The sequence below is a fragment of the Grampus griseus genome, assembly GCF_964374135.1.
Source record: "Grampus griseus genome assembly, chromosome: 1".
NCBI lineage: Eukaryota > Metazoa > Chordata > Mammalia > Artiodactyla > Delphinidae > Grampus > Grampus griseus.
The window spans coordinates 124,521,840-124,546,417 of record NC_139017.1 but is presented as its reverse complement, the minus strand read 5'-3'; the positions used below and the strand labels follow the sequence as shown (position 1 = coordinate 124,546,417).

Below are 24,578 nucleotides of genomic sequence, written 5' to 3'. Positions count from 1 at the left end.
ATTTGGCATTCCCTAGGGGATCCTTTAGGGGATATTTTCTCTTAATACTAGTCGGAAGGTAGGCTGGCTTTGCTGTCTGTTGATCTTTTCTGGTTTAGCATGTAGTATAGGAACTCTATCTAGATTATCTGCCATGAGGCAGTTATCAGTTACTAATTACTTTTTGATATTGTCAAAGATGTTATTATCCTTTCTCCTTGGCTATGACAAATGTAAGGTGTCCCAAATGGAAAAAGGTTGACTTCAAACAACTTATTTTAAAAATAACTACTTATTAGCAGGTTTATTTATCTTAATTCAATTGAATTTTCCCCTTAAGACAGATTTATTTGTTTATGGATGGGACATGATTCTCTAGATTTCCCTAGATGAATACCTCTGATTCTTAGAAACCAGGTTACTTAATTTTTTCAATCTGACTTTCCAAGTTAATCCTTCTTGCCTGACTTAAATCTCCCTTATTCTAATGTAAGTTTTTAAAGCTCAAATTCCATCTTTGCAATTGAAAACAGCTCCTAAGCCTTCTTGGTATAATATTAGCAATGATTATATAGACAATTCCAATTTTGGTGAAATGGTATTGTCAGAATGTTTTAGTCAGATGTGCCTCTCTCCCTTCTTAACACTGTGGCGATCTCCACAGAGCACAGGGCTCAAAATGGGATCCTGCAACAGGAGAAGTGGGCACACCAAATAGCCAGACTTGCTTATGGAAAAGGAATGGGAAGAAGGCAGGGACTGATCGGCAAGTGTAGGAAGCGACAGTTTGGGGAATTCTCTAAAATTTAAAGACTTAAATAAGTATAAAACTTAGTAATTATTCAGTAATTTATTTTCTTCATTTTTAAAAGAAATGGATAAATAGCCTTCTTTGTGGAACTATGTTCATGTGCCATGTCTAGAGACAAAAATAACAGACTGATGTTTATCTATAGTCACATATTCCATGTTATTTTCTGGCATTTTCCTTTTTATTTTTTGAGATATCTAGCTCTACCTAGGAATTACCCACAAAGAAATAATGATTACATTAAAAATCCACAGGGGGAAAAATGATGGAAAAGACCAGTAGTTGAGCTTAGATGAGCTGTGTATGATTTTACTTTATAATTTCCACTTTCTTGTAATTTTAGATTTTCTTTGAAAAGTATGTTTTAATGAGTATTTATAATTTTAAAAAACGAGTTTGCATTTTATCTAAATAAAGAAATCAAATGGATGCATCAAGTACACTAGTCAGTCTGTTCCTTCAAGCTGTTTTTACTTAGTCAGACACAAAGCTGATCATCTTAAATACAATGATATGTAATACTTTTGAGCATAAAATAGATGCCAGGATTAAGATATAGAATAAACATTTTTGACAATCTTCATTTTTTTGCAATATCTAGCTCAGAAGAGAATAATTTTAAAAACATAAATACTTAAAATATATTAATATTGGAAAGTTAATGACAATATTTCTCTTTTTTCACTTTCAGGTGATTGCACAGTGCTTAAATATAATTAAGCAGACGAGGCAACAAAGTATAACCCCCCACACACATATTATTACCCCATACTCTGATTTTAAACAGAAATTATATTTGTCAGTATTTTATGCTCTGTTTTTCAAAAAAATTACAGTCACTACTATATGTAATTGCTTGGATGTTATGTAAGCTTTTAATAGATAACTTAATCTCTGAGAAATTATTTGGTTGAGAGCCCTCAGTGGATTAGAGATAGGTTTCCTCATTGTAAAATCAGAAATAGTAGTAATTGCTTATATTAAATGGAAATGTTAAAGTTTATAAAACTTGAGAATCTTTGAACAATAATATATATATGCATACGATTACAATGATTGTCTTAGATGATAGTCCCTTGTTTGAGAAAAAGTTTGGTTTGACATTTAATAATTAAGCCTTTTTGTAAGATACTGCTTTGACTTGGCAAAGCCACATACAAATCAGGTGTAGAGGACTGGCTTTTAAGTGTTAAAAAATAATTGGAGCAGATAGGTACCTAAAATACACTTTTATAATAGGAATAAAAAAACAGGTTAATAAATCCACATTCATTTGCTCTTTGATTGTAAATATATAAAGAGTTTTTAGTTATGATGTGTCTGTCTCACAGAGAAAGTATGATTACCTAAATATGCACTTTTTTTAAAAGGAATTGCTTACTCAACTCTGTGCGTTCTGTAAAACACTGCAAAATTGTGTGCATCTGCAAGTTAAAACTCATATACAGCAGGCTAAAACTGAACAGAATTTCACTGCAGACCTATTTTGTTCTGGGTTTTGTCACCAGAAGCATATTAGGCTAGAATGTGCTCAGGATTTTTTGAACAGTCCATGAAATGTGACAGGGATGTTAATCTCCACTTCAGCCCTTGCAACTTCACTCAGGTCCTTGGCATTCAGAATTAGGAGATAAGCGGGCTTTTGACCTGCCCCAGGGCTCACCACCACACTCAGAACTACACCTGTTAATCAGAAGTTAATAAGGCAATGTTGAATTAAAAAAAAAAAGCCCATAGCAATAGATTAAGTGTCACTGAAATAATACAGGAAGCAAGGAAGCATTACATTGACAAATAAAGAAAACCAGATGCCTTGAAATCTTGCTCTGACTCTTCTACCACCTGGCTGTGTGGTAACCCTGAAAGGGATTTAAAATTTTTCATGTCCCCTGGACTATAAGCTCTAAGAAGGGAGTGACCCTATCTCTCTTGCCCACTGTTGTATTCCAATAGCCTACTGCAATGATTAGAACATAGTAAGTATTCATTAAATTCTTATTTAATGAATGTTTCTGTGTTTTTATCTGTATCATACGATTTAACACCTGTTCTACCTACTGCAAAAAAAAAAATGTTGTGACAATCAAGTGAAAAATGTATATTAAAAGACTCTGGGAATTCCCTGGTGGTTCAGTTGTTAGGACTCCGCGCTTTCACTGCTGAGGAAGCGGATTCGATCCCTGGTCGGGTAACTAGGATCCCGCAAGCTGAGCGGTGCGGCCAAAAAAAAAAAGACTTTGAAAATGGTAAGGTATATTATTTCTATAATTTCCAAGACCTAGCTGGAAGCTTACTTCCTTCAAACAAAATAAGAACAAACTTTTTGCGGTTTTGACTGGAAAGGCTGTATATGTAAAATCACTTAGTGTAAAATGGCTCTACAATTCTTTATTTTATTCATTTCTCTGTGGTTTTCCATATTTTAATCCCAGAGAGGATAACCTACCTCCTTGTCCCGGATAATCAATAGTTAACTAGGATGACTCTTTGTAACTGAGTTGCTGTTTTATAGGCTGTTGCTCTGGATCCCTTTCTAGCCCCAGCTTACTGAAAGGAAAAACCAAAACTAGAAACACAAAGCCTCATCCTCATTCTCTTGGATCTGTTAGAATACTCAGTTTCCCTCCTTAGAACTCTATCCCTTTTCAGAAATGTCTCTAGGTCAGGAAAGGCAAAAACCTAGACCGCATGCTGCTCCTTCTTCCTCCTCTCCTTCATCTAGAGCAGACATTGATGTTCCATCGTGACACCAGATGGTGCTTTAGCATTTTTCCAACAGTACCAAATGAAACCTGACCATAAGATAAAACTTATTCTCAAATAAGTTTAAATTCTTTAGTGCTGTCCCATTCAATAGTATAAAGGATTATTTCTGAACATTAGGGAATAATCAACATAACTCCTCTCCTAATTAACTAACTATATGAACTGCAATGAAAAGAGAGTGTTCAGACACATCTATTACTTTCATTACCGTCATCTTCCTCCAAGGCATCTGGGTGAGAAACAAAGATGGGTTCTGAGGGGTATGAATCAGGCTCTTGCCATACCCAAGTTTCTTTAGTTTTGACGTTCAGCTTACAGAGCTGCTTGTAAGAAAGAAAAGTCAATCAATCAGTCAGTCAATCAGTCAATATGCTCTACTTGACTAGCATGTGACTCAAAGTACTGTTTGAATATTAGGAAGATGGATTAATTACCCTGTCTGGAACAAAGTGATTCAAGCCAAGTCCATATGCGTATGTGTAAGGTTTCCCACCATACTTCTGGTAGTTGATTTGAGGAAATTCAAATGCTGCAAAGTAGAGCACGTGCTTAGGAAAACTCGTTAATCTCTTTGAATGGAACATTTTGTTCTCTCTCATGTGAGGTTTTTTCCTAAATCATCTCACCTTGGCGAGGCCCTGAAAAGAGAACTTCAGGTTCCAGCCAGATGGTCTCATCACTGCACAGAATTGCAGTGGCAGTTGTGTTGGGGAGTGTGACTAAATTCTTGCCTGTGTCAGCCTAAGAAAGAGGATAACAGAAACCTCAGTGATCAGGAAAGAAAAATCAAGCAGCCATAAATATAGTCTTCCCAAGTTTTGTCTCCTGTGTTCTTCATTTCTTAAGACAACATGTAGGGAGAGGCAGTGCAGAAAACTCTAGAAAGGGGAGCCCAGGAACATGACTGGGAAAGCTGTCTGTGTCCACATCAGTCACTGGCTGTGTGTCACTGGGAAAGTCATACAACTTCATAGGCCCTCAGTCTTCTCATCAGTGAAATGAGACTGACCTCGAAGAAAATTTACAGCTCTGAGGATGGGCTCTGGAAAAAGAAGTATTTTTCTGCAGAACAACAAAGACTTCAACCTCTAGGTATCCATACAGTGTTTGTCTCCTTTATAGTTAGGCTATATTTGTATTTTATTTGAAAACAAAATCATACTCGTAAGTTGTCAAAAAAGAAAACAAATTAAAAAACTACTGACCAGATGTTTTCTAAGATCTCTTGTCACCCACATTGCTCCCACGTGATTTTTCAGATTATTTTATGAAAGGAATGAATATCATGAGCTCTTTCAAAGAACATATTCATTTAGTAATACCTGCATCAAATACTTAAATACATGTTTTGTGATGGACTCTATTCTAGGCATTTGGGATATTTCAGAGAACAGAGTCCCTGTCATCATGACGTTTTCATTCTAATTTGGGAACATAAACAATATAAATATAATTAATAGACAAAGTGTTTAGTACATCATGAATGTGAGGAAAAAGAATAGAGCAGAGTAAGGAGAATCATAAATGTGAAGAGTAGGTGAGTTGTAATTTTAGTAGGTGGTCAGGGTGAGCCTCATTGAAAAGGTGAAATTTGGGATAAAACTTGTAGGAGATGAAGGAAGCTAGCAATGCAGGTATCTGGGGAAGAGCATTTGAGCAGAGAGAACAAACTACAAAGGCCTGAGGTAGGAGTATGCCAAAGGTCCTTGGAGAACATTAAAGAGACCAGTGTGGCTGCACTGACTGAGCTCGGGGGAGAAGAGCAGGAGAGGAGAGTGGAGGGGTAAAGACTGATAGGTCATTGTGAGGTCTTGGTCTTTTTCTGTGAGTGAGAGATGGGAAGTCATTGGAGGGTTCTGAGCAGAGCAGTGGCAGGCTCTGATTTATTTTTAAAAGAATCACCCTGACTGCTCTGTCGAGATCACTTTTGCAGCTCAATATTAAAAAAACAAACAACCCAATCCAAAAACGGGCAGAAGACCTGAATAGACATTTCTCCAAAGAAGACATACAGATGGCCAAGAAGCACAAGAAAAGCTGCTCAACATCCCTAATTATTAGAGAAATGCAAATCAAAACTACAATGAGGTGTCACCTCACACCAGTTAGAATGGGCATCATCAGAAAATCTACAAACAACAGATGCTGGAGAGGGTGTGGAGAAAAGGGAACCCTCTTGCACTGTTGGTGGGAATGTAAATTGATACAGCCACTTTGGAGAACAGTATGGAGGTTCCTTAAAAAGCTAAAAATAGAATTACCATATGACCCAGCAATCCCACTACTGGGCATATACCCAGAGGAAACCATAATTCAAAAAGACACATACACCCCAATGTTCATTGCAGCACTATTTACAATAGCCAGGACACGGAAGCAACCTAAATGCCCATCAACAGACGAATGGATAAAGAAGATGTAGTACACATATACAATGGAATATTACTCAGCCATAAAAAGGAACGAAATTGGGTCATTTGTAGAGACGTGGATGGATCTAGAGACTGTCATACAGAGTGAAGTTAAGTCAGAAAGAGAAAAACAAATATCGTATATTAACGCATATATGTGGAACCTAGAAAATGGTACAGATGAACCGGTTTACAGGGCAGAAATTGAGACACAGAAGTAGAGAACAAATGTATGGACACCAAGCAGCAAATCACCAAACCACCAAAGCAGCGGCAGGTGGGGGTGGTGGTGTGATGAACTGGGAGATTGAGATTGACATGTATACACTGATGTGTATAAAATGGATGACTAATAAGAACCTGCTATATAAAAAAATATATATATATATATATATATGTGAGAGATACAAAAATAAATAAATAAATAAAATACATGTAAATTAAAAAAAAAAAAAAGGGGAGATGAAAGAGTGAAATCAGGGAAACCAGTTTGTCTTGTAGTAGTCCAGTCAAAAGAAAACAATGGTTCAGACTAGGCTAGTAGCATTGAAGTCAGTGAGGAGTGCAAGGTAGAGCCAAGAGGATTTCCTGATAGTTCAGATATGGGGTGGGGAAGAGGCATGAAACTGAGAAAGGAGTCAAGAAGGGCTTCAAGGTTTTTGGCCCGAATAATTAAAAGTTGGAGTTGTCACAGCAAAGATGGGGATTACTGAAGGTAATTTTTGGTAGGGGAAGAGGAGAAGTTTAGGTTTTGTCTTATTAAACTTGAAGTGTTTATTGGACATCAAAATAAAGACATGGCATTGGCAGTAGCATATAAGAACCTTGAGTTAAAAGGAAAGTTGGAAGTGAAATTCTAGGCTGCTTTAAAGCATGAGTCTTTACAAAGGGAGTGAACGTACAGATAGAAGATAGAACAAAGGGCTGAGTTCTGGTGCCCTCCAACATTAAGGGGTCTTCAAGAGAGGAATGAGGGGATAGGTGGTGGGGGCAAGAAGAGTTAAAAGAAGGATTTTGTAAGAGGGCAAAATAATAGCATGATATGCATGATTTAATGAAAACAGGAGGAGAGTGAGATATATGAGAGAGGGGGAGAATTGTAGAGTGTTGTCCTGGAGAGGGTGAGGAAGGATGGGAAAGACTAGTTCTGAATAGGATGATGGATAATTCAGTATGAGTACAGATGCTGGTGGGTGGGTAGATGTGGTGGCAGGAGTCTACGTTCTTTTCTGATTTCTTTCATTTGTTTCAGTAAAATAGGAAGCAGAGCCATCAGTTGAGTATGAGTGTGGAGGTGGGAGGTGTTAGAAGGTTGAAGAGAGGAGGGTGTGAAATATTTAACTAGGAAAGTGAAGTTGGGAAATGTAGCAGTAAGGTTTGTTGTCATGCACTTAAAAATGGGCCAATTAACACAATTGTGTGTTTTTAGCACTTAATTTCAGCCTTAGAGGTACAAGCATGGAGTGGGTGGAGGGTTGAATTTAACTAGGATTATGATTTTGACAAATAAGTTCTATAAAGTAAGAAAGAGGGAAGAGAAATGAAGATCTACTCAAGGGGCTGATTACAATGATTAACCATGAAATTGTTATTGAATAAGGAGGGAAGGTAAGTCCTCAAGGGAGTGAGAGATGATGAGAAGGTAATAGGTTCAATAGATTGGAGGTTCCTGGTGGGAACTGCAATAGGGCAAGTAATCTTGAAAGATAATAGGTGGTAGTCAGAATGTGTCATGCATGAAACCAAGGTTATGGTAGAAGCACAGTCAAAGGTAATGGCAAGGTCAATTGCACGACTGTGGGGAGTGAGTGGCTGAGATAGAATGGAAGACAAAATCAGTGGAAGACGTCATGGAACTGAGAGACCAGTTGTTGGAAGAGTCACCTATGATGTGTATATTGAAATAACTGAGAGTCAGGAGTAGATCAGGGGAGTGTGACACTGAGCCAGAAGGGAGAAGGAGTGGTGGTTAATTGGTGAGAATAATAATGAGGGGTGTATATATGTAAATGTAGACATACCACTTGGCTATATACTTAGCTGAAGTGAGATTTGAAATTGAAAGATTTTAAGGGTGGGTGGAAGGAGCAATGGTCTGGAAGCAGCAAAGTGGAACAAGTGTACCACAGCCCCAGGCCCAGTGGTACAAGCGCTGTAGGAGGAGAAACTGCTACCCCTGGAAATTGCTGCTGAAGAGACCAGTGTCCTAGAGAGAGTGTCAGATTTTTTGGTAAAAGAAAGAAGGTGGAAGGAACCTTCTGAGCAGAGGATAGATGGAATTTTTCTGGTATGTACAATGAATTAAAAGGAAATAGTGAAAGATTTTCAGGATTGGGAAGAGATGGGAGGTGAGGATGGGTCTTGTGAGATTCTGTGAAGTGGGGCCTCGAGGCACTTCATGGTGATTTTGGGAAGGAGAGAGCGGCATGTGTGCATACATACATATTTATACATGTATTCAGTAAGTTCAAATGTTGATGTCGAACACATTACTTATGCGACTGTAACTTTAATGATTTTACTCTGTTGTATCTTATTTTTTCCACCATTAAATTAGGGTTTTTAATGTAAGAGATGTGTAACATTATCTTTGCTTTCCAAACTAGCTCCTTATTTTCACTCTTCCCCCTCACTATTTTTTTAACACGTGCATTTATCCCCTGACCCAGCAATTTCACTTCTGAGAGTCTATCCTATTGCTATATCTGCACATATATAAAATAACATACATACAAAGTTATTCCTTGTGACATTATCTGTACCAGCCAAAGAATGGAAACAACTCTGTTGCTCAGCAGTGAGGGACTTGGGTATGTTCACAAAAAAGAATACCGTGCAGTTGAAGAAAGCAAGATCTTCAATATATATTTTAAAATGAAAAGAAGCAAGGAACAAAAATGTGGATATAGAAAGTTACTTTTTGTGTAAAAATGGGAAATAATAATTATATATATTTATATTTTCTTATATTTGCATTAAAAAAGGAAAAGGAAAGACATTAAAAGTTACACACAGAAGTGAAGGGGAATGGTATGGAATGGAGGCAGAGAGAGGTTGGAGCGACACTTCCAGTGTGTACCTTTTTAGATCATTTTGAGTTTTTGACCATTTAAATTCACTGCCTATTCAAAAATAATAAAGGTATATTTTAAAGATATCACTGTTATATTAATCACTAAACTGGAAACTTCACTCATACTCTTTCCTCTCCTTCCTTCAATCTGTTTATCTCTTATTTCCCTAATTTATGACTTATTTTTCTCTTCATTGCCAAACTTTTAAAAGTGCAGGCTATAGTAATTGCTCCCACATTCTCATCAATTGCTCACCTTTATTGCCTTGAAACCTGATTTCTGCCTCCCTCCCTACTCCCCTGGAGATCACTAAATCTGGTTTCTGGCTCTTCATCTTCATTCTTTTCAACTTGTCTATATATAGCAGTGGGCACCAGTGAAACCCTTCTCTTGCCTTATCATGTGGCACTATCCTCTCTTAGCTGTAACTAGGGCCCTTTGGTGACGTTTTTCTCTTTCTTTTTCTGACTCCTCTTTTCTTACCACTTTCTGCACATGGATGTTTCCCCAACTTTTGTGCTTGGCCATCTTTTCTTTTCTTTCAGCATGTTATGGCTATCAAGTTCATCATTTTTAAAATAAACAAATTTGTATGTTTCTTTTAAAACACTCTAAAGTATGAATTTTTCCTGCTAGCAATCTTATCTGTCTTCATATATTTGATCATCATTTCAATTCCAATAACTATCAGCTCTTTTCTTCTGACCCTACTTTGTGTCGCAAGGACCTGTACTTCCATATGAAAGCCTACAAGACGTCTTCACGAAAATGTTGTTGATGCTGATTTTGCTGTTGATGATGATTATAATCAATATTATTTAACACTTACTTTGTGTGAGGGACTATATTCAGTGATTGACATGTGTCACCTTGTTTATTGATCACTAAAATCCTGTATGGTGGATATAGATAAAGAAAAGGGGATTTAAAAAGGTTAAATGTCTTGCCGCGAATCAAACAGCTAGAATGCTGGAAGCCCTGGTCAACCTGGGTCTGTCTTGAAGTCAGCCCTTTTACTCATTCTCCCCACTTCCTCATAGTTCTACAATTCAGGTTTATCTCCAAATCTGCTCTGCCTATTATTACATTTCCTATTTCCAAAGGTATCAACACTCTAGACACATAGGCTTAAAGGATCTCTATGGTCTTTTGCATGTATAAGACTTAATTCATTCTACCATCCAATCAAATGTAAGATCCTTTTAATTCTACCTGTAGGAACTCTCACTTTTGTCGGTTTGTCTGTTCCTACTACCACTACATTTTTCTATCACCTGAGTGATTTTCATTGTCTCCAATCCCAGGTCCCTTATCATCATCCTTTCTTTACTTCCAATACTACTTACACACAACACAGCCTTATTTTAGAAAATCAAAGCTGCAAATAACCTTAGTTATTATTTAGTCCAATTTACTTAGGTTTCTGAGCAGGCAACAGAACTGTAGGGGGACTTGCTCACTGAGTGACTTGCTCAGGGAAGCCGGACATTTAGTAGCAGGGACAACTAGAGTAGTCAGTACGCTTGATACCCAGTCCACCAGCTCTGAATGTGGCTTTCTTCTGTTCAAAACCTTGACTATCTCCCCATCACCTGTCAAATAAAGCACAAACCTTTTGGCCTGAAAGCCTTCAAAGACTGCCAACCTACTTTTTTTTAAGCTTTTTTGCCCACTTATTCCACTGTTTTTGCTTATGTTCTAACCAGTTGGATTGCAATCACTTTGAAAGGATTTTGTAAATAGAAGAACAACAGGTTTAGAGTCAAAACCTGGTTTTCGTTTTGATTCCACCACAGTTGGATTTTGCTAAGTCATGTGACTCTTCTGAGCTTCAGTTTCCTAGCTTATAAAATGAGGGAAGTGGAATTAATTTTTAAAGTTCCTTCCAGCTCTGAAATTTCAAGACTTTATGTATAAACACACAGCAGGAGAAAAAATCCTGAGCGAGATGAAACATTCTGGTTATATCTGAAATCTATGTAGAGGGTGGTTACCTTGTCAGTATTCAAAGGAAGTACGTATCTCCTAACTTCAGGCTGGGGAGCCTTTCTGGCATTTCTTTTCACCTCTTCCCAATTCTCACGTAAATTGGCTAAATATAAGTAATTATAAACAAATTCAAATCTGCAAAAATAAGAAGTCAAACATGAGGACAGCCAATTACAAATAATTTAGAGACATGCTTCATGCCTTTTAAAAGCACAAGTGCCTCCCTATTCTTCAGACCCCAACCCAGAACCTGCTAAAGACTCAGGAATCCTGGAGCCATTTCTCCTGCCCACTCTGGGTGGAGAAAAGAATCCTGCTCATGGATATGTTTAAATAACAACAGCCTTTAAAACGTTCTGCTCTGTTTCTCTCTCACCATTCTGTCTGTGTCTTCAGGGGCTACTGTCTTTCTTAGTGACCTGCTGTTTTGAAGAAAGCATATCTCTTTTTCCCAAACCCAGACTAGGTGGAGTTCTAGGCTCCCCAAAGGATCTTGTTAAGTTTGAGTGAAATTAAGCTTAAGTTTACTCATCAAGTCACAGAATCTTTTATTTTCAGGTCTGGTTCATGGACCTGATCAGTTTTCAATCATTAACCATAGTTTTGAGGTTCAGTTAGTGTTTCTGATTATCTAAACTCCCTACAGCCTTTTCAATCATATTTTGTGACTTAAGCATTCTTCTTGCTTTTTTAGATGTAATTCAGATTAAATATTGAGAGTGGCATCTCCGAAAGAAACCCTAATTTCCAGGAACAACTGGAGATGTAACATTTATCCAATGTCCTTTCTTACCCTTTCCAGCAACAGAGATCCACAACCAGAAACTCACTGTCTTCATAGGTATTGATGTGATGGAAGAGGTTAAAAGGAGATGTCCTGTATTTATTATTGATATACTTTTTTCGTTTCTTGTCAGCAATATGAAGCCAAACCTTGAAAAGTGAAGAGAATATTTTGATGCATTTAGAAAGAAAAAAAAGTGTGCATTATGAAAGACATATTCTTCAGAACCATAAAGCTGACAAATAAATGGAAGACTTACCCCCATGGTTTCATTGGACTCAAAACAATCCATGTAGTTGGCTCCCCAAAGACTCCATGAAGAAAGAAACTTGAAAAGGTTAATTTTGACTGGTGTCTCCACAAAAACAATATAGTTGGGAGTCAAACCAAAACTGTTCAGAAACAGAAATAAACTTGTGAGTGGGAAGGGTTGATTCTCAAACCACAGAGAAATATGTACACATGAGGTATACTCAGTTATATGAATCAACAGTGCCTACAAGAAATTAACTACATTTAAATTTAGGTTTCTGCAAGAAAATGTCATGATCAGGATTGGTATCAAAGGTAGGCAAAGCAGATCTTTAAACCTGAGTTTTCCTGAAGATTCATAGCAGGCCTTCAAGTTACCTATGGACATAAGATGGCTTGAATCGGTCACTGCAGGGGAATTGTACAACGATCTCTGACTTGCTTATTGGATCTTCCTTGTCTGAAATAAAGTGGTTTCAAAAGGCTTTGGAACAGCCTCTTTTTTTTTTTATAAAAAAAATACAAAGCATTTAGAACAGCTTATGCAAGCAAAGAAATACATTTTCAGATCTTGATTTTTTAAAGAGTTTATTTCCATTTTCTCAGTCACTGGCATTTCTTAGAGAAATTTCACGCGGAGCTGCAATCACCCAGGAAAATCCAAATAGCAGCAGATTTGGAAAGTATACTCAAACAGTGTGTGGCAGACAGGGTACAGTGGAGTCACGTCTTTTTTTTTTTTTTTTTAACATCTTTATTGGGGTATAATTGCTTTACAATGGTGTGTTAGTTTCTGCTTTATAACAAAGTGAATCAGTTATACATATACATATGTTCCCATATCTCTTCCCTCTTGCGTCTCCCTCCCTCCCACCCTCTCTATCCCACCCCTCCAGGCTGTCACAAAGCACCGAGCCAATATCCCTCTGCCATGCGGCTGCTTCCCACTAGCTATCTACCTTACTACGTTTGTTAGTGTGTATATGTCCATGACTCTCTCTCGCCCCGTCACAGCTCACCCTTCCCCCTCCCCATAACCTCAAGTCCGTTCTCTAGGAGGTCTGCGTCTTTATTCCTGCCTTACCCCTAGGTTCTTCATGACATTTTTTTTTTTCTTAAATTCCATATATATGTGTTAGCATACGGTATTTGTCTTTTTCTTTCTGACTTACTTCACTGTGTATGACAGACTCTAGGTCTATCCACCTCATTACAAATAGCTCAATTTCGTTTCTTTTTATGGCTGAGTAATATTCCATTGTATATATGTGCCACATCTTCTTTATCCATTCATCCGATGATGGGCACTTAGGTTGTTTCCATCTCCGGGCTATTGTAAATAGAGCTGAAATGAACATTTTGGTACATGACTCTTTTTGAATTTCGGTTTTTTTAGGGTATATGCCCAGTAGTGGGATTGCTGGGTCATATGGTAGTTCTATTTGTAGTTTTTTAAGGAACCTCCATACTGTTCTCCATAGTGGCTGAACCAATTCACATTCCCACCAGCAGTGCAAGAGGGTTCCCTTTTCTCCACACCCTCTCCAGCATTTATTGTTTCTAGATTTTTTGATGATGGCCATTCTGACTGGTGTGAGATGATATCTCATTGTAGTTTTGATTTGCATTTCTCTAATGATTAATGATGTTGAGCATTCTTTCATGTGTTTGTTGGTAGTCTGTATATCTTCTTTGGAGAAATGTCTATTTAGGTCTTCTGCCCATTTTTGGATTGGGTTGTTTGTTTTTTTGTTATTGAGCTGCATGAGCTGCTTGTAAATTTTGGAGATTAATCCTTTGTCGGTTGCTTCATTTGCAAATATTTTCTCCCATTCTGAGGGTTGTCTTTTGGTCTTGTTTATGGTTTCCTTTGCTGTGCAAAAGCTTTGAAGTTTCATTAGGTCCCATTTGTTTATTTTTGTTTTTATTTCCATTACTCTAGGAGGTGGGTCAGAAAGAATCTTGCTGTGATTTATGTCATAGAGTGTTCTGCCTATGTTTTCCTCTAAGAGTTTGATAGTTTCTGGCCTTATATTTAGGTCTTTAATCCATTTTGAGCTTATTTTTGTGTATGGTGTTAGGGAGTGATCTAATCTCATACTTTTACATGTACCTGTCCAGTTTTCCCAGCACCACTTATTGAAGAGGCTGTCCTTTCTCCACTGTACATTCCTGCCACCTTTATCAAAGATAAGGTGTCCATATGTGCATGGGTTTATCTCTGGGCTTTCTATCCTGTTCCATTGATCTATCTTTCTGTTTTTGTGCCAGTACCATACCGTCTTGATAACTGTAGCTTTGTAGTATAGTCTGAAGTCAGGGAGCCTGATTCCTCCAGTTCCTTTTTTTGTTCTCAAGATTGCTTTGGCTATTCGGGGTCTTTTGTGTTTCCATACAAATTGCGAAATTTTTTGTTCTAGTTCTGTGAAAAATGCCAGTGGTAGTTTGATAGGGATTGCATTGAATCTATAGATTGCTTTGGGTAGTAGAGTCATTTTCACAATGTTGATTCTTCCAATCCAAGAACATGGTATATGTCTCCATCTATTTGTATCATCTTTAATTTCTTTCATCAGTGTCTTATAATTTTCTGCATACAGGTCTTTTGTCTCCTTAGGTAGGTTTATTCCTAGATATTTTATTCTTTTTGTTGCAATGGTAAATGGGAGTGTTTTCTTGATTTCACTTTCAGATTTTTCATCATTAGTATATAGGAATGCCAGAGATTTCTGTGCATTAATTTTGTATCCTGCCACTTTACCAAATTCATTGATTAGCTCTAGTAGTTTTCTGGTAGCATCTTTAGGGTTCTCTATGTATAGGATCATGTCATCTGCAAACAGTGACAGCTTTACTTCTTCTTTTCCGATTTGGATTCCTTTTATTTCCTTCTCTTCTCTGATTGCTGTGGCTAAAACTTCCAAAACTATGTTGAATAAGAGTGGTGAGAGTGGGCACCCTTGTCTTGTTCCTGATCTTAGTGGAAATGCTTTCAGTTTTTCACCATTGAGGATGATGTTTGCTGTGGGCTTGTCGTATATGGCCTTTATTATGTTGAGGAAAGTTCCCTCTATGCCTACTTTCTGCAGGGTTTTTATCATAAATGGGTGTTGAATTTTGTCAAAAGCTTTCTCTGCATCTATTGAGATGATCATATGGTTTTTCTCCTTCAATTTGTTAATATGGTTTATCACATTGATAGATTTGCGTATATTGAAGAATCCTTGCATTCCTGGAATAAACCCCACTTGATCATGGTGTATGATCCTTTTAATGTGCTGTTGGATTCTGTTTGCTAGTATTTTGTTGAGGATTTTTGCATCTATGTTCATCAGTGATATTGGTCTGTAGTTTTCTTTCTTTGTGACATCCTTGCCTGGTTTTGGTATCAAGGTGATGGTGGCCTCGTAGAAGGAGTTTGGGAGTGTTCCTCGCTCTGCTATATTTTGGAAGAGTTTGAGAAGGATAGGTGTTAGCTCTTCTCTAAATGTTTGATAGAATGGAGTCACATCTTACATCTGGAGGTGGGTTCTAAGTCAAGGGGGTAAGGCAAAATTTTAGTATGGTCAAAGTGCCTTTTACAATCTCTTAAGTTATCTATAAAGTTATGGCATATGTGTTTTGGGTCCATAGCCCTTTACAATAATTCTTAAGCACATTAAAGTTTATTTACTACTACGGCAGTGTCTTCAAACCTTAGTGTATATAAGAACCACATAAAAAGCTTCTGAAAATACTGACTATGGGCTCACCCCTAGAATTACTCATTCAGTCTACCTCAGGTGGGGCTCAAGATTTGTATGTAAAAATCTATATATACTCAAATAATTCTATTATCAAGATCATTATCAAATTTCTGGCAATGAATGGAGGATGAATGGAGAATTCTAAAGAGTACTCTCTTCTGTTTTAATATTCTTTCTCTATAGTATATGAGTTAAAAAGTTATGTTTTTAGTTTTGGGAATTAAATACACACAAAATACTTACTACACTTTCATATACATGTGTGTATCCTATTACACATACACATGTTTGTTTAAAATCTTAATTTTGTCTGGCACATGGATAAGTGCTCAATAAATATTTGCTGGATTTGAATCTAAATCTTATATGATCAAAGTCACATATACACTACATCTTTGAAACACTGTAGAATAGAACATGGCAACTTACTTTTGAAGATGTCATTTCCTGCTGTGGTGCTCTTTGGCATTGGTCCCCTGGTAGGGTAAGGGTGAGGGGCAGTTGTCCTAAAATCTGAGAGTAATTTAACTGTCCATATAGTGCTAGCCTGATATATTTCTGATCTGACACCCTGTATTTCCAGTAACTTTCTCATGTTATAGATACTTGTTTTTTTTTTTTTTTTTTTGCGATACACGGGCCTCTCACTGTTGTGGCCTCTCCCATTGCGGAGCACAGGCTCCGGACGTGCAGGCTCAGCGACCATGGCTCACAGGCCCAGCCACTCCACGGCATGTGGGATCTTCCCGGACCGGGGCATGAACCCGTGTCCCCTGCATCAGCAGGCGGACTCTCAACCACTGTGCCACCAGGGAAGCCCCTAGATACTTGTTTTAAGAAGAGTCAAAGTGGTAAACTGACCTGCTTGTAGTGGAGGGATCTTTACAATATTGTAGGCAATTGAAAAATTTTTCCCAAAGCAATTACCAATATTGTAAACAGTCCCATCATTTTCAATGTGGGGGTGAGCAGTGGCTCCATTGACCGAGACATAGTTGCAAAGATCAACCTATGGAAGGAGAACAAACGTCACCCATGTTAAGAGGAAGATCGTATTACACCTTTGTTTCCTCAGTCTGACCTCATCGTTACCACTTGCACCCTCACCCTAAGTGTGCTTTCTCTTTCTTTCCATCTCTCTGGGTCTTACCCTCTTTTAAGTCTGTAGAAGTCCCATCTTTAGCGCTGAGCTCTCCTCTGACCCCCATGCTGACCCCTCATGCCTCTGAAATCTTCAAGTTCTCCCTGATTGAGCTTTTCAATTGATGTAGGCCATATATTACTCTGGTTGGTTACTTTCCTTTTGCACATGCAGTTTGTCTTCAAACAGTGACAAATTTGAATCCTGAAACTTCTTTACATTCTCCTTATTGAATTACATTGAATTGTATGCTGATAGTCAATAATTTTCATTTTATAAAAATGGCAATTTTTTATGATACAACCTAAATACCAAATCCAGTATCTTACATACAGAATGAATTTGGAACTGAAAGGAACTTCAGGATTCATCTAGTATAGAAAGTCTTAACCTAAATAGACTTCAGGGGAACCATGAATTCCTGGAGTTAATGGAAACTTTTTGAAGATAGGATTCAGTGCTTTAATTTGTTTTGGATTCTCATAAAAAATTCAAAACCACTAATCTACCACAAACCTCTCAGTTTACATAAGGAGAACTTGAGGTGTCAGAGAGATCAAATGACTTATCTAAGGATGTAGAGCACTAGAATTTCTACCTGGAACCTGCTCAATAAAGATTTATTGAATGAATAATCGATGGAGTATATATTTGTCTAACCAAAATTCTTTCTATGTGATTAGGAGAGTATGTTTTAAAGCATAGGGAGTTTTTAGCACCCTCATTTAAATAAAAGGCAAGACATTCATTCAGTCATTCAGTCATTCATCAAGTATTCCTTGAGCTTCTATTATATGCCAGGTGCCGTGTCAGGGTCTAGGAAAACAGAGATGGCCCTTGCTTTCAAGAACTTCAGTCTAGATTTGCACTGTCCACTATGGTAGCCACATATAGCAATTTAAATATAAGTTAACCATAATTAGATAGAACTTCAAATTCAGTTCCTCAGTCACAGTAGCCACATTCAAGTGCTCAATAGCACTTGGACAATGAAGACATAGAACATTTCCATCATTGTAGAAAGTTCCATTTAATAGCACTGTATTAGACCAATAAGCTGGTATACAGTGCAGTAGGTGCAAAATGATATCTGTAAAGAAAGGCCATCTAACCCAGACTAGGGGATTAGGCAGGGCTTCCCAAGGGCAATGACTCCAACACATGCTTGAAAGATGAGTAAAATTTACCAGATGGAGAAGGATGACAGTGTGTTCTAGGGAGTAGGAACCCTAATGTAAAGGCATAGAGTCGCAAAAAGTGAATGCTGCTTGGGGATTACTCGTCATTCAGCATGGCTGTGGTGATACACACACATGGAAGAGGAGAAGTAAAATGGCCAGCCACAAAGGTCTGTGCTTTTAACTTTATCTTGGAAACTATGGGTGCACTAATTGGAATAACACATTTATACTTGCATTTTAGAAAAGAAAATTGCTTCTACTGAATTAAGGAAGCTGTATTTAAGAGAATCGGGCTGGAGGCAAAGGAACTTGTTAGGAGTCTATTTCAGTAATAGTAAACCAACAAAAAAACACTCAAAATTTTAAAACTACATTTTTATACGAAGTCAGGGTATAGTGCTGCTCACAATGAAACCTGACTCCTAATAAAGTCTATTCTGGAGCCATACCATGAACTTCACACTTCCAATTAAATTACTATGGTAATTGGATTCACTGTCAAAGTCAAATGGATGGTTTAGAAACTCAGCTTCAGTATTTCTCTAAATGATCTACACATACACTCATATGTGGTTTCAAACATACATCTAAACTAAGAAAGAGCTATCGAGAATATGTTAAGCCTTAGTAAATAGTCTGTTGGGGATTATAAATCAGCTTGTGATATTGAGACCCATTGTTGGGACTGCTTTTCCTTTTTATTCCTACTACACTGAATATCTAGTTCTGGTCTTCAATTCCACTTAACTGGTCTCCTAGCTATCCCTTATCTCTTTTGTCCTCCCATACAGCTTACACGTGGCTTCCAGATTAAATAACCTAAAGTACAGCTCTGCTTATACCACTTCCCTGAACAAAAACTTTGAGTAGCTTCCCATCAGCTAAATGACTTATTCCAAATTTTTGTCCATTATTCAAACTTCTAGTTTCACCCTACCCTGTGTTTCACTATTCCCCTTGACGTGGCATGCTTTAGATCACTAGTTCTCACCTGGGAGTGCTATTGCCCCCTAGGGGGAGAGTTGGAAATGTTGGTGAGCATTTGGAGTTTGTACAATGATTGAGGACATGTCTGGTGTTTAGTCGGTGGAATCAGGGATACCAAACCGCTGCAGTGGGTGGGACAGTCCCCACGATGATGAAGTACCACCGGCCCAACGCCACTGCCACGTCCATTGAGAAATACTGCAAATCTAGCCAAATAAATTATTCTTTATCCTCCAGTTTCCCACCTCTATACAGCTGATCATGGTACTCCCTGTATATGAAATGTTCTTTCTCCAAAATCAATGAAGTTGTGCCTTCCCTTTAACTTCTAACTCAAGTGCAAGACTTTTAAACCTTCCTTGGTCTGCCCCACTTCACATCCACCAACTACTGCCAGAAGCAATCTTTGTTCTTTCATAGAAGGTTTTCCCTCTGTGAAAAGAGTCCTCACATTCTGTGTCCTATTATAGTTAAGTAATGTATTTATTTGATTTCTCCACCTAGGTGTTAAGCTTTCTGAAGACAAGAACAATGCCTTGCAAATAGTTACATCTTAATAAATATTGGTTGAAAATGTAGATCTATCTTATCAAATGCTGCACCAAGATTGCCTAAGTTCTCATCAAAATTTATCACTTTTTAATACTGCTGACATGTTTCTCTATGCTTTTTCTTTTAAGATATAGCTTTAGTTCTAACAAGAAGTGTCTATAAGAAGGGGCAAGTTGGTACAACACACTTTCCTAGAACAATGAATGGTAGGGTTTTCAATATTAAATGTGCCAGTTCCATGCTAGTCTATAAAAACCATGAAGAGCAGGGACGATGTTGTCTTACTCATTGGTATATCTTTTGCATCTAGCATAAGTTCTGGTACATGGAAGGGACTCAATAAATATTTGTGTCACAAATAAATATGTTAGGCATTTTATACGGTTTTCCTCCAATCCACATAATAAATGTTTAAAATTTCACAGATGGAGAAACAAAGTTTGCCCTATGTCACATTGCTAGTAGTTGATGACAAAGCAGGGATTTGAAACTTAATCTATCTGGCTCTCATATTCTTCAAACCCAAATGCACAGCTGATTTAATTCTAAGTTGCAAACTCTAAATTCCTGAGCGATATAGTCTGAGCACTGTGTCCTACCTGCTTAATTGTCTCCAAGGTTTCAGGATTAATCTTTGTAATGAAGTTGGTCTCTGTGCAGGCATAGTAATCTTCCCCCACTGGGTAGATATTAACAAGGGCATTGTCAGTAACCTCCACTCCTCGAAAGTAAGAAAAAAACCTGCAGAAGCAAATGGATTTTTCAGTCCAGTAACTTTCAAGCCATGAGAGAAAAAGGGCTAATGTAAAATGTCTTTAATAACATGCAGTTGGGTTTCAGTAACCTGGAAAATATATTCTTGCAGGGGTCTGGGAAAGCACAAGTGCCAAATTCTGTTATGACGATCCTTTTCTCAGTCATTGCCCGTACGTAAGCATCAGTGCGGATGAACCTGAAGGACATTGAGACACGGGAAAGGGTCACAGACAAGGGCAATTAGTGTAGTCCACGGGGAGCTTAGAATGGTCATTCTATGTGACCTCCTAAAGTCAGAATCATAAATCCACAACACGAAGAATGAAGAGTCTCGTAACTTTCTTGGGGTGACTGAAGGAGAAACAGACAATGTGCCACGAGCTTAAATTTATGTCTTATAAACTTCACAGTGACATATGAGGAAATCAAGGTTCAGAGAAATTAAGTGATCAGCATATGTGGCCAGAGCCAGAAAACATGCCTGTTCCATATCACACTATGCAGCCCCATGGGTAGTTCACATTGGACCTCTGACTTCCTGTAGCCTATAATTCAACAATCTACACTGAGCGGGGAAGTATAGAACATGTTATGCTGAATTATATTCCTTTCAATCTTCCTTATGTCCCTCTTATGTTTTTCTTCAATTTAAAAATTTATTTTGCTACTTTTAAAAGTAGATATTCTTGAATCTGGTCTCTTGCACAGGCAGACCTCCTGAACCATATCTCCCAGACTAGATGGCATACGTTGCCTAGGATTTCTCATGTGGAGAGCCAATTAAAATCTGATTTTGCACTTCCATAAAGAGGAAAAAGTACCAAGGTCTTTAGAAGGCATATAAAGGCTTTGCCTGACCTCCAAAATATGCTTTCATAACTAAATTTCTGCTTGACCTGATCTGTTTCTCTTCTATTACAGTCCAAGTTATCCTGACTACTTCAAGACTCCATTTATTCTTTCTTTTGATGTCTCTTCAGAATGCCTGAAATCTGTGGTGATCAACAAAGCTGCTAACAGGCCTGAATATTAACGCATAAGACAAACTATTTATTGTGGTGTTAATGAAGCTTTGTAATGAAATTGGAGTGATGGCTTAGGGCTTCAAGCCTTTTAGCAACAATCTTCTGTTTTTAGAAAACTTCTCTTTCTTGTATTATTAAGACATATTTGGTCCTTGCCTCCTTTGTAACACCCCTCCCTCCTTCCCATTGGCCTTTCTGATTATAAAAAAGGAAAGACATCAAGAGACCCATGGTTTAATAATAATAACTATTATTATTATTAAATGCTTCCTATGGGCTAGGAACCATGTTCTCATTTAATCCTTGTAATAAACCCTGAAGTAAATTCTCTTATTTCTCCCATTTTTATAGATGACAAAACAAAGAATTAGAGACTAACATCTTGCCAAAGGGCACCCACCTAGGCAAATGGTATGTAGGGCATATGGGATTTGAAGCCAGGCGTGTCAGACCCCAAAGCCCTAGTTCTTAGCTGCTTCTTTATCCCATAGTACATCTCCGAGGTGTCCATACAGACTCACTGGCCCAGAAGGATTCTGAGTGGAGGCGAGTATAAAAGTCTCCTCTTGGGTTCAGGAGGTTGAAAAGTACCTGGAGGGAGGAGCTAAGATAGGTCCGAACCCTAGGAGGAGTGGGCCCTAGTGTTCTTTACCTTCTGTGGTATGTGACGTGTCCTTCTTTAAAGTCAAACTTGTGCAGGAGAGCTTGCCCATCAAACAGGTGGTAAAATGGCTCAGATCCAACTTCAAAGAGTCCTGGCCCACATCGAAGGAGACTGCCGGTCAACCAGAGGGGGATCCTGCCTGTGATGAAGGCAAGACTCAGAACATTGCTTCTTACCCCTGCCCTTCTCACCCAGGTAAAGAGCAGTGATTATCTAAGCAGCCTGATTGGGCAGCCTCTTACTTTTAAAGCTGGCAGTCATTTCCATTCCCAGTTCTCATGGCGGGTAGCTCTCAGGAAATGCCTGCTGGCCTACTCTCCTTTCACTAGGAGACCAAGTGGTAGGAAATGTGGCAACATCTCAGAGTTTAGATAAAGGGTTGGAAGGAGACAGGGAAAAGTATCTCGAATGGAATGGGATTCTCCATCTAACAGATTTCCCCAGCTACCAATACATTTGCCTTTTTACTGTCTCACTTTTAAGAAAAATTTCAAATTTCTTGATATATAGGAGGGATGGATTAGAAGCAGGGATCTAGATACTAAACAAAGATGTGTCTACAGAACAAACCGTTTAAATGAAACAACAAGAATACTGGCTTCTTAAAATATAGACCTATATTCCTTTGAGAATATGGGCTACTGTCCAGATAAAGGTCAACCTGCTATAGCAGAAAGTGCAAAGGGCTGTCAGAGACCTGAATTCTGGTTCAGGATTTGCTATGTGCCATCTCTAGGCCTCCGTGTCCTTCTCTGCAAAATGAGGGGCACACAAGAAAGGCCTTAAGTCTGTTCAGTCTAAACAGTTAAGTTTGTGCCCTTTGATCCTTTGAAAAGTGCAGCATTTGGCAGTGTTTTTATAATCCTTGCTATTAAAAAAAAACACAAATGTATTATTTCATATAGCTCAATTTCAGCAGCCCACTTTACAAGGATGTATATTTCTGATAAAAATTTGAAAAGAAGGCATGGCTTAACTAAAAGGCACAGCATTAATTTGATTGCTAGAACCTAGATTGTTAGCATCAGAATCTAGTTGAGAAAGAGCACCGGGCTCATTCCTTCTATTTTGCATAAGAGACAATTGGGAGGAAAGAGACCTGCCCAGGCTTTGGACCTTCCTATACACCATGTCTAAGCAAGGATGCTATATGGGTCATGTGGTGACTTTGGATAATGATAGCAGTAGTAATAATTACAACCATCTATTGATAACTTTGTGTTGGATACTGTGTGAATCTTTCGATTTACATTATCTCATTTAATCTTCACAACATCTCGATGAGGTAAAATTTGGTTTATGGTAGGTGAATTAATTGAGACTCAGAAAGTTTAAATAACTTGTTGAAGGATTCACAGATAGTAAAATAATAGAGCTACAATTAGCACCTACATCTGCCTGACTCCAGAACCAAGACTTCTGATATAATGGGCATGAAACCTACCACCCTTTATTGTCATATTCCCAGATGCTTGTCACCAGACCTTCATTTATTCTGCAACTGATAGAACAGACATTTACAGGACATTTTCTATGTGCCAGGCACTGAGCTAGGCACTGACACCTTAAAGATGACAAACGTATAGTCCCAGTTGTTAAGGAATTCCAGTTAGGTAGCATTTTTCTATATTAGAGAAGTAAAGAAAAGAGGAAATGGGTTCTTAGCATAAAAAGCCCAAATGTCCAGATTCCTCTCTCTGTAGCCCACAGGGGGAGCCCGTACTGAGAGATGCCAATGAATAAGGAGACAGAGAAGAGAGATTGAGACAGAAAAGAGAAGATGGCTTCAAGATAGGTGAGACCAACCTGTAACATGAGCTGTGAGCGGTGAGGACAGCTCCTCCACAGTTTCAAATAGTTTCTTGTAACCACCAGCAGGATGTTCGACTCTGAAATGGTGGAATAATGAGGAGGAAGCTCATGTGGAATCTCAGGAAGTCCACGGAGATAGAGGCAGAGCTCCAGGAGAAAAGATGCTCTCTGCTCAATGGTGGTGCATACTGCCAGTCTAGCCTGGGCTGGGAGCACACAGTGTTTTGGTGTGGTGTGGTGGTAGAAATGTATCAGGTTGGCAAAGGGGCCCAGGTCAGTGCTCCTCCTTTGATGAAGGAGAAAATGACCTCCCTTTTAATGCCACAGTGGACTTGCTTGCCCTCTGCAGTTTTCCCATATTTCTGAAGACAAGTCAAAAAATCCCACCATTGTCACTTCTCTTCCTGACCGAGTCCTTCCTACAGAATTAGCCTGCCCTGTCCCTACCCTCAGCTTTTACTGCATCATTTATTCTCTTGCCTTCCAGACAGTCTCATTCCTCTCTCTCTTATGCACTGGGAGATCACAGGTTTGGGGGTCAGTTTGTCATCCTTTGTTATTCACCCATATTATACCATCACTTCTTCCCATCATCTCACTTCATCACCAGTCTCCAAGAGCTACAGTACATTTTAAATATAGTCAGAC

The 24,578-nt window shown here is 38.3% G+C and overlaps 1 protein-coding gene across 1 annotated transcript; it reads right to left on the bottom strand.

Annotated features, from left to right (window-relative positions):
- Positions 1-2,321: 2,321 nt before the first annotated feature.
- On the bottom strand, positions 2,322-24,000 carry RPE65 (retinoid isomerohydrolase RPE65; the record flags this gene model as incomplete). Its single annotated transcript, XM_082671039.1, has 13 exons — positions 23,921-24,000; positions 22,107-22,253; positions 20,518-20,625; positions 20,273-20,414; positions 16,674-16,821; positions 12,445-12,526; positions 12,074-12,206; positions 11,824-11,963; positions 11,036-11,165; positions 4,183-4,297; positions 3,991-4,085; positions 3,765-3,876; positions 2,322-2,473 (listed from the first exon to the last, which is right to left on the bottom strand). Exons 3-13 carry the CDS (start codon positions 20,592-20,594, stop codon positions 2,322-2,324), a joined length of 1,326 nt encoding a protein of 441 aa, XP_082527165.1. The 5' UTR covers positions 20,595-20,625; positions 22,107-22,253; positions 23,921-24,000.
- Between the last annotated feature and the right edge of the window lie 578 nt (positions 24,001-24,578).